This window comes from Nuphar pumila, chromosome 15 (assembly GCF_984573655.1).
Source record: "Nuphar pumila chromosome 15, dmNupPumi1.hap1.1, whole genome shotgun sequence".
NCBI classification, from domain to species: Eukaryota; Viridiplantae; Streptophyta; class Magnoliopsida; order Nymphaeales; family Nymphaeaceae; genus Nuphar; species Nuphar pumila.
The window spans coordinates 30173648-30184214 of NC_143263.1; the positions used below are offsets into that span (position 1 = coordinate 30173648).

Sequence of the window (10567 nt, forward strand, 5' to 3'; positions counted from 1 at the left end):
AAGACATGGATGGAGGTGATAGAAAAGGATATGAATGCTTTGAACCTCACCAAGGACATGGCATTGGATAGAAATGAATGGAGGAGAAGGATTCATGTGGAAGACCCAGAATGATTTTCTTTGTTGGTTCATATCGCCGACCCCAATTGTTTTGGGATGAAGGCGTAGTTGTTGTTGTTGGGTGATTATGGGATAAAAAGAGCAAAATTGAAAGTTCCTGCTGGTATCTCAGTCTGTTAGGTGATTTCAGACTTTTAACACTGGGGACGACAAGAGAGTTTAAAGACAACATATGCTAAAAAATCAATCACTGTGCATAACAAAAGACAACAAGAATCCCACTTGAACGCTCTTCATCTCTAAAGTAAAATGTACTGATATCTAAAGCTCCTCTCTTCCCAAAAGGTCAGGCAGTTACTCGAGTGATCATATCACGGTTGTGGCAAAGTTACAATCTTCCCCCATCAACTTGGCATCGTCCAAGTAAGCTTGTAGATCCTGAATGCTTGATTCTCGCCTTTTCTTCGCATCCTCAATGTCCTCTGCACTCAAGAAGCTGGGTTGATTGGTCGAGGAAAGCAGCCTTGCCCAGATACGGTCTGTTATGCACACTTTATTTTGCTTCGTCAAACGCTGCAATCGGAGGAAAATCAGACATTCACCCCCCACTTGCTAATCCATGCTTTTAGAATCTAAATTGCAAACTTATAAACACAAATTGATGTAATTAGTTTGTTAGAATCTCCTAGTTATTAAGCAATAGGCAGTCACAGTTCGATGCCTAGGCTCCCAGCCCCTATCACCTTGGAGGTGGAAACCAACAGAAGCACTTGTCAGCAGTTGGACATGGACTACTGTTGATGACAGCTACGGGAGCAAGTAATTAACTGACATGCTTCATTTGGGTGATGATCATAATTCAAGGTTATGACTGACTTACATGGATGGGTATATAAGCATGCCTGCCATTAACAGGCCCAACAGTGAAGCCTGTGTATCCAGCCATGGCACCATGCACAGCACTGTGAGCAAGGAGGGTGCAGTACACGTTGTCTGAGGCATTGCTGGGAATGGCTCGAATCATGTACGTTGGATCTGCAAAAAAATGAAACAGGTCATTTTAAGTTGGCTTATCTTCAAGCCAAATCAAACTCACATTGCAGTAAGGCTCTCATACTCTCTTGTTTGGGAGAAGTGGATTTGCTGAAACAACGTATTGGGACTGGCAACACCACATTTCAACACCTTTCACGAGAGAATTTTTTGGCAACTCCATCTCCCAACATCACACATTTGCCAACACACTGAAACCGTGTTTCCATCCCATTGCAAGGCTCCCAAACATAGCCTAAAAGTCGCTTAAAATTCACATACCTATGTATTTGAGGTTCAGCACAACCTTTTTCTTTGCAAAGTGTTCCTGAAAAAGGTCAAACAGTATCGAGTTTGTCATTGATCTGAAAAACATATACAAAATATACATCTCTGTGAAGCTTGAGAATGTTTATGCCCCTGAAAGGCACATAGGGTTGTAATTTTGCATGCAGGAAACGACGAGAACATACCTTGATCTTCTGAGATAACCATAACCCAGCATCAAAGAAAAGCTTGTTTCCTGAAGCATCTTTTTGTTCCATAGCACACATGCTTTCAGCAACAAGATTCTGCCCAGCACCTTCTGCTATGACAATAACCATGTGACCGTGCTCTCTGAGTCTGTGCTCCACAAATTCAAAGAGTCCACCTTTCCCTTCCAAACAGAAGGGGGATTCAGGAATTAGGCAACAGTCCTAGGAACCAGAAAAGAGTTTTGTCAACCAATTGAGGTACAATCGGGCAGCAATTGCAGACTAGATATTCAAAATAAAGTTCCATTAGTTTAAGAATCTTAAAAGCAAAAACATACCACGTCTCTGCTAGCCAACGTAGCATACATAGCAATAAATCCTGCAGCATCCAATGCATGACCAATTAATCACAAAAGCAACAAAATTCTCTACATATAATTGAACCCACTTAAAAGATGGGATACGTTCTCATGAACAGAATCCAAAATATCTTAAAGATCAGGATCCAAATTTCCCAAAGGTAAGACATGATTAAGAAAGATAGGACATCTCATGGAACTAATCAAGTTTCTTGGGCGTCTACTAAAGATCAATTCAGGACTTTCAAAAGGTTTTGAGTCGCCTATAGTTTCTAGAGACAACTTAACTGAATAAAAATCAAGCCAGTGAAGCTATCATAGCAAGGAAGACTTCAGAAGATAACATACTTAAAGTTCACCATTCGAAACTTCAAAGTTAGGTGAACCTCGACTGAGTTCCACCTGCGTGAATCTGTACCTATCCAACTGGACTTGTGATTCAGATAAACCTAACATCATCATCACATGAAACTGACCAACAACGTACCACTGTTGCGACCCATGAGCTTCACAAGGCCCACACCATTTTCACCACTTTCAGCTTCAACATGTGCTGCATTGATGGCCCTTTGAGCCTCTTCGACTGCAGTATCGAAACCAAAAGATTTGTCGATAATCTGAAATGAGGGATACAGAGGAAGAGACATTAGAAGCAGGATTCATCAGTATAATATTATATTATCCAAGAGGCAGAGGGATGAATCACTCTAAGGGAAAGATGTAGGAAAAGTGATGCAAAATGGAAAATTCATACGAATTTTGTGACGCTTCCAAACGAGAGACTTTTTTGCTGATAGGTACACTTTTGATAGGAAACATTCCTCCATTGGGGGAGAGGAATGTTTTCTACCAAGAGAAATTTTATTTTCACACTCTCCACCACCCCATCTCACCACCATCCACCATTTCACCACTATCACCACCATCCATCTCACCACCACCCACCACCATCACCACCACTCATTTCACCTTCGGCAAATTTTTTTCATATTTTCCCACTTTGTTTTTCTCATGCTACACAAACAAGCAAAATTTTTTCTTTTGGAAAACTTCTCACAGGCAAAACCTTCTTTTCCTATGAGAGTTTTTCTCGCTTCCAAACATGCCCTAAGTGACAAGCAGATTACCGCAATGTCATTATCAATAGTCTTTGGAATTCCAACAACTGAGACTTTAAGATCACGCCTTTGGATCTCCTGCAAGGTACATGGTTTGAGAAAATTCAGATTACTAAAACGGCAAGATAAAATAAGTGAACACAATGAGACAGGCTTTATGGTACATAAGGATTTTAGGTTGACAAGGACAGAAAAGCAGAATGAATCCAGAAGTAATGAACAATTAGAGCAAAGTACAGAAAATGAATTTTAAAGAAAGCTAGAGGTCCACCCTCTCAATTACATCTGAAAGCAAGGCTGACTACAAAATAAAAGCATACGTTCCCATCGTATTTTGAGCATGAGACACCCAGAGAAATACATCAAAACAAGGTGGCGTGACATTGCCACAGATAGGCAGGCAGCAACGACTGAACAGAATCAAGACAGAATTGCAGAAACCCAAATGTTTCGGATCTGTAAAATGGGAGAGTTGATTGGTGATATAAAAAAAAAATTAGACATGGGCACGATGTGGAGAACATATTCTACATCAATTACCAGAGGACTCCCCGGAAATGATCATAACAGGATCTCACAGTGTTGCCTATAAGTCATAGGCTTCTAGAACTGCTACTAATGTGTAAAGAAAGACCTTTTTAGGAAGAACTGGACGTTCATTAGAATCCATGTCACTGAACCTAAAAAAACCCGAACTTAAATCTTGCAAATGATGCATCTTAAAATTACCTCATAAATATCATCAGCACCTTTTTGAGTACCATCTCCTCCAATTATATACACCTGGAACAAATGAACCCCGAATTACACCATGTTGTCGCTAAAGCATGTGGTAGAAGCAAACGTAAAATACCAGAAACAATTTCAAACGTTTCTCAACATACCTGATTAATACCACGGTCCTGAATGCTGTCAACGATTTTCATGGTGTCTTTTCCACCTGTGGATGTGCCGAGGACGGTCCCGCCTCGCTTATGGATATCATTTACTAATTTGGGTGTCAAGGGAATGGTGTTGCGAGAGTAGAAGCCCTTGTATCCTCCCTGGTGATTCGAATCAAGCAAAAGCTAACCACATCACAGAACTGTGCATACATAAAACAAATTTGCACAAAACTTTAATTTTCCTAGGGAATTTACCTCAATTCCAAGAATCTTGGTAACTCCATACATGTGGTAGAGGCCGCACACTAATTCCCTTATCACTGTGTTAAGCCCTGGGCAGAGGCCACCGCATGTTACAATACATGCGCTTACCTCGTCAGATTGGAAATACACCTGAAGTGTCCAAAGAGGCTCGTCAGGACCCACTGAGAAATGTTCTGCCAAACGAAGGAAGCAGGAAAGGAAATAGACATATTTCATGGTGTTAGCACAGAGGTAGAAGAGGATGTCGTGCCTTTTCTCGAGGCCCTGCTCGTCGAAAATGCGTTCCCCTGAGGCCGCCCTTGCGAACAACAGCCTGTGATTCAAGAACACCAATCCGTGTCAATACTCTTTACCAAACACCAAACATTAAAAACTTGATGGAAATAAAACAAATTGAGAACCCAATAAGACGGAGCATCGTCAGATAGTTACCCTTTGAGCAACGGTGTCATCAAGGTTGACGAAATATTGCCTGCAGAATCAAAGAAAAACATGTCTTAGATGGGGGCCTATGAGCATATTCAGTGTATGACATGGAGATGATTGAAGGCATCTTACTTGACAACGGAGTATGCCGGATTGAACTGCAGAGGATTCGCATAAGTCTGCCAAAACACACACATGAAAAGATAAAAAAATTACGATCCGTTCTACTGTAACCATCAAGTCAGTCCAAGGGAGAAAAAATAGGAAAAAAAAGGATTAATCAACCAAGCATATTTACATAAAACGAAAATTATATAACTCCGACGGACTTAAAGGGCAATTTCGCCTAACCGTCTATTCGTAATGGAAGATTTTAAAGTAATTTGGCCGACCCTAATGGCCATAGAAAAGCTTCATAGATTGAGGCAAAAAGATCATGTCAAAGGAAAAAAAAAGCAAAGAAATTCACTTAACAACCAGATATGAAGCTAGGAAGCACAAAACAAGTTCATAAAACAAGTAAAATGAAAGAACACCACTCAAAGAGTCGAGTTTACAACAAAAGGAAAAAAAAAAGGTATGTAGCAAAAAAAAAGGTTAAGAAGAAGAAATAGAAATCAGAAGAAAAGGAGTCGCAAAGAAACTCAAAAATTATAGTCTATACAAATCAATTGCTTCAAAATCAAAGTACGGCTAAAAAGAAAAACCTTAATAGAAGAAAAAGGGGAAGGGGGTGAGGATCAAGCGAAAACACCGAACAATTGCCAAAAACTCGAGAGAATGTTGTTTCGGGAAGAAAAAGTAATGAAAACAATGGATGCATGAGGAAGAAGAAGGGAGAAACGTGGAAGAAGAACTCACGGGAAGGTCGGGGATGTAATCAGTGAGGTGAGGGACGTCCTCGAGGACGTAGCCGGCCTCACCGATGACGATCTTGGACTTGGATCTGCCCAAGCGGGCTCCCTCCTTCTTGGTTGTTCTAAACTCCGACTCGGACCCGACGTTCACGATGAACCCACGGTTAGCTTCCTTGATGACGGCCAAGTTGCTGGTGGCCTCTATCAGAGTCTGCGCGTGGGAAGCTGACGAAGATAACGACTCCATTCAACAACAACAGCAAGAGTCTTGATGAACAAGTAGTAGTACCAGTAGACGTTGATGATGATGATGATGGGGAAGAAGGGAATGGGATGGAGTATTTATGGGAGAGTGGAGGAGGACCGTCATCATCGGGAAACCAGTCCCAGGGTTTGTCTGTTTGGGAGGAACGTCGAAAACCAGGAGCGCACGGTCATCGCGTTGGGTCAGTTTCGTCATTTCAAGAGATTGACGATTGTCTCCCTCTCAGTTAATCCTAATATCTCGTACACCCACTTACTTGGTAAGTTAAGTTAAGTTTCTAACGAGAGATCTAAATCCACTTCAAACACAAAATACAAAATATATACTAATATATGCTTTGAGTATTGATGTGTGAAACACATGATGCACTTTAGCCTATGATGGAAGTTGGAGCTTGTAAGCCATATTCTCGATTTGCTCCAATATTATGTATGGTTCATAGTATCGAGTTGATAATTTATAGTTGTGAGTATGGGTGTCAATTAGTCGAGTTTGGTTCAGACCCAAGTAGAACTAGACTTGTACTAGATTTTTGAGTATGGTATCGGGTCCGAACCCAAGTCTAATCGGGTTTACTATAAGAGAAACCATCGAGTATGGTATCGGGTCAGACCCAGGTCTAATTGGGTTTACTATAAGAGAAACCATACCTGATTATGATAAAAACTACATTCCTTTTCATGGTGCACATACTCCTTTACATTCCTTTTCATCCTTGTCTAGTGAAATTCTTGTATGACTCGATGCTATGTTTTCTCAAACCCCTCATGCCCTACACTAAGGGAGCTATGAAAGAGCTCAAGAAGTTTGGGAATGAGTGAAGACCTTTTTGGCAATAGGATTCTGCCTTTGTAGAGAGCATAGTTGTGCTTAGGTTGCTGCTCCAATTGAGAAAGTTTGGCAAGACCCTTATCCTGTGAACACTCTTGTTCTAACTCTTATAGGAAGATAAACTGCATTATAGAAAGTGCGAGTAGTTCCAACTCGCATTGTTCTTTTCGGGGTAGGGCATCAACTATCCTATTTTTTGGTACTCTTTTGATACTGGATCTCAAAGTCTTACCCTATTAATTTAGAGATCCATTTATATAGAACATGGGTAGAGATCTGTTGTTCCAACATAAACTTCATATTCTTATGGACATTTCAAACTATGAAGTGACGACCCAGAAGAATCGGTTCCTATCCAGATCTCCAACAGAACAGTCAAAACTTATGCTTGACTTGGGATATGCAGATTGGGGTCTATACTAATCTGATTAAGTTGAAACAAAATTTGATTCTCGCATTCGAAATGTAAAGAATAATTACCCAAAATTGCAGCTTCAGATTTGTCTGTTGCAAATCCGGGTTGTACAAACACATCTAGGTGTTCAGACATGGTTGGATTTGACTGCTACAATGTTTATGGACACTGAGTTTATGTTCGGATGATCATAGCCTTACACCCATGAAGATCGGTGGTTCGTCTGATCCGAAATGGCTACGAAGTAGGAATTTGACATTGAGGAAAATTGAAAGACACTTGATGGTTGTTGTGCTCCTAAACAAGGTAGATCTCCATTTTAAAGACTTATTTTGATAAATCCAATAGTGGAAATGTCAGATCCAACAGTGGAAATGCTAGATTATGCTTTGATCTTAGCTCCAGTAGCTAAAGATGGCTACTTTGATATCAAATGATAGCAACACAAAGGTTGAGAGAGAGAGAGAGAGAGAGAGAGAGAGAGAGAGAGAGAGATTCATACTTTTTGAAAGAAGAATGGGAGGCGCTATCCTTTGGCAAGAGCCAACGAGTCAATTTTTTTTCTTAAGAAGACAGTCAAATCCTACCAAAAACTTAAGAGGCCAAATTAAGAAATCTCAATTGAAATTAAGAATCAAATTGGATACTTTCTGTAACGACCCCAACTCATCCTCGTTGAAAAGTGGATTTTTTTTAAACAATTGCAAAAACCAAAACCCAAGGATTTGAACCCTCACAAACTTAACAACTTCCAAACCATAAGGGATCTCTACATTGAACCATCTAATCAAAATAACTAACTTTATTAATAAAAAATCAAACTCTAAGAGCAGAAGTAAATTAAAATTTAAAATCATAGAGTCAAATTATCCAAGAATAACAGAAGTAAGTTACGTAATCTCATAGGCTCCCTATAACAGTCGTTCTTATCACTGAGCTTCAGATCTTGTGAAAAACATAAGGCGTACTAGGTAAAAATCAAAGATTGTTTATACGAATTCCTCTAAAAATCCGAATAGGCAAGAAAAAACATAAATCAAATTCATGCAAGTTTTCAAAGAAACATAACTACAACAATCTCATAATTCAATTATTATTCAAGCATTTAAAAGCAATTATCATGCAATAACAATATCTCATATGAAACAAAATAATTAATCAAAAGCAATTATCATGCAATAACAATATCTCATATGAAACAAAATAATTAAGAATGCATGAAATAATGCAGAATAGTAAATATGCATGATTCTAATGTACATGCATAAATGATTTATTAAGTTATTATCATATTTTTCTTTTGCATGCATGTCCCTATTAAATACACACAATTTTAGTTTTACTTTTCATTAAAACTCATTGATCAAATTTTTGAAGTTCAAGATAGGTTCCCGGTTATAACTTAACACACAATTTATATTTTTTTACTGATTTTACACTTGTATTTCAACCGATATCAGGAATCAACATCATCCATCAGAATATTAGAAATCAACATCTAGTGTCGGACACTAAAAAAAACAATATTTACTGATGCTACTTTCTTGGTATACCAATAACAACAACTATGTCACACCACCCCCCAGGCAAAGTGGTTGAAAACTCTCTAAAATCATAGCTGGGAGGAAAACCATCATATCAGGTTCAAGGACATAAACACCAATAGAGTTTTAATATCTTCATGGTTTTTCCAAAACTGCCATATAAGATTCTCACACTATAGAAGGGACATCCAAGAAGAAAAAAATTAATTACACGGTTTATCTCTTTTATCTTTTTAAGAAAAGTTAAATTCTTTACAAAAGAATCATTTTGCAAATCAACATGCAAGACACAACATGGAACCTTGGCCTATTACAAAAATTTAACAGTGCAATTAATTAAAAAATCCAATAATTTCAAAAAAGATTTTACAATGCGTACACTCAAATCTTAGAACAACACATCCTCATGACCCACATGGCCTACAATGGTTTACATCTTGCCACGGATGCATTTTATGCAAAAATCCTCTATGAACATGTAACTACAACAATTTTCAAATATGTCCACAATGCACATTCATTCATACACAACAATAATGTACATATAAAACAATTGCTTGCAACATGCATTTTGCTTTCATGATTCATCTCATGCATAACATACAAACATGCACATGATCATGTTAATGCAACATTAAAATAATTTTAGAATTTATGTGTTCATTTATATGCGCATTTATGCCAACATACTATTCAATTGTATAAGCATACATAACAAATAAATACTTTTGCCAATTTGATCATGCTCGGGATACAACACGTAACTACAGAGCCAAAGCTATGTTCTCCCTATGCACATGACAACACTAGCATGCTACTGGCATCATGTTTCTCGTGCATGAACATGCAGCCAATGGTAGTGGACAACAGACAATGTTGCACAAAAAATGTGCAGTTTGCCTCGCAACAATCCACATATTTCATAAATACAATACATTTAACAACATTGCAATAGATCAAATGACAATAATAAAAATAAATTAATATTCAACCTAATCATGGCAGCATACAAAAAAATTTTCTAACATATTGCCAACATAGATAAAAAATTATGATATTAAGGTTGTTTCGATGCCCACCCATCGGACATCATTGAACAACTTAATGATGTCCTTCTCATTGCTAGAAAACAAACATGAACAACCTGTTCTTGACTCACACAGGGTCAGTTTATGTACCCAGGCCAAAAAGACATTGATCTTTATCAAATTGGCATTAATGGCCTAACCTGATTTTGGTTTATTTCCCTTCCTTGCATAACAGCCAACTGAAGCACCAATATACAAAATGATGGACATGCTTAACATGCTTAACTATAACAGCCAAGTCCAGGTATGATCCCACAACCTTGGTTTGGGGATTGACTCACATAAACAACTTCCTAAACAAATCAAAACTTCATGTCATAAAACAACCTAAAAAAACAATTTTAACCAACCCAATGATACCAAGTATAATCTTTGATATAAAAGCAGTTTTGACAGCCTCGAAGTAGCTATGCTGCGCAATATTAACAGTGTTGACAAATAAAAAATAACGCTGTCATGCATTATAATAGAAAAATTGACTCTAAAGGTATTTTTATTTTGTCTATTCAAAGGGGGTAAGTACATGACAAATCTGCATGTGCAAAATCCCTGGTAGATATACATCAAATCTGCATGTGCAAAAACACAACATATCTAACCGGAATAACAAGCCTAAGCTCGACAGATCGACACTAGATCTGCCTGCCAGAATCTTGGCAGATCTGGGCCAGTGGCCCAGATATGCACATATATATATATGTTGTAAATTTGTACCAGATCTGCATATTATTATTTATTAAATATTAATTAATTATTAATTAATTATTTATTAAATAAAAAATAGTTAATTAATTAATTATTTATTATGAATTAATTATTTATTTATTTGTTAAATAATAAAATTTTAAAAAGTTTCAAAGGGTATCTCACCTCTCTGAAAGTCTTTTTAACTTTGAATTTAATTAAATTTAACCTTTATATTGAATTTAAAACTTTAAATTCGTTAGA

General features: G+C 37.7%; 1 protein-coding gene across 1 annotated transcript; it reads right to left on the reverse strand.

The window, feature by feature from the left end:
- Window positions 1-278: 278 nt before the first annotated feature.
- On the reverse strand, window positions 279-5864 carry LOC149814985 (ATP-dependent 6-phosphofructokinase 6-like). The gene is made up of 14 exons (XM_089988538.1): window positions 5481-5864; window positions 4752-4798; window positions 4626-4665; window positions 4444-4506; window positions 4185-4322; window positions 3930-4088; window positions 3775-3828; window positions 3055-3123; window positions 2415-2544; window positions 1907-1947; window positions 1566-1790; window positions 1375-1420; window positions 941-1095; window positions 279-633 (listed from the first exon to the last, which is right to left on the reverse strand). The coding sequence occupies exons 1-14, from the start codon at window positions 5721-5723 to the stop codon at window positions 427-429; spliced, it is 1617 nt and encodes a 538-aa protein (XP_089844664.1). The 5' UTR covers window positions 5724-5864; the 3' UTR covers window positions 279-426.
- Between the last annotated feature and the right edge of the window lie 4703 nt (window positions 5865-10567).

Excerpts from the sequence above, each read along its gene's own strand:
- LOC149814985 (XM_089988538.1), bottom strand. The coding sequence starts at position 5,723 with ATGGAGTCGTTATCTTCGTCAGCTTCCCACGCGCAGACTCTGATAGAG. Across the intron at positions 4,799-5,480 it reads ATTACATCCCCGACCTTCCC|ACTTATGCGAATCCTCTGCA; the intron begins GTGAGTTCTTCT and ends GTGTTTTGGCAG. Across the intron at positions 1,096-1,374 it reads GCTGAACCTCAAATACATAG|ATCCAACGTACATGATTCGA; the intron begins GTATGTGAATTT and ends ATTTTTTTGCAG.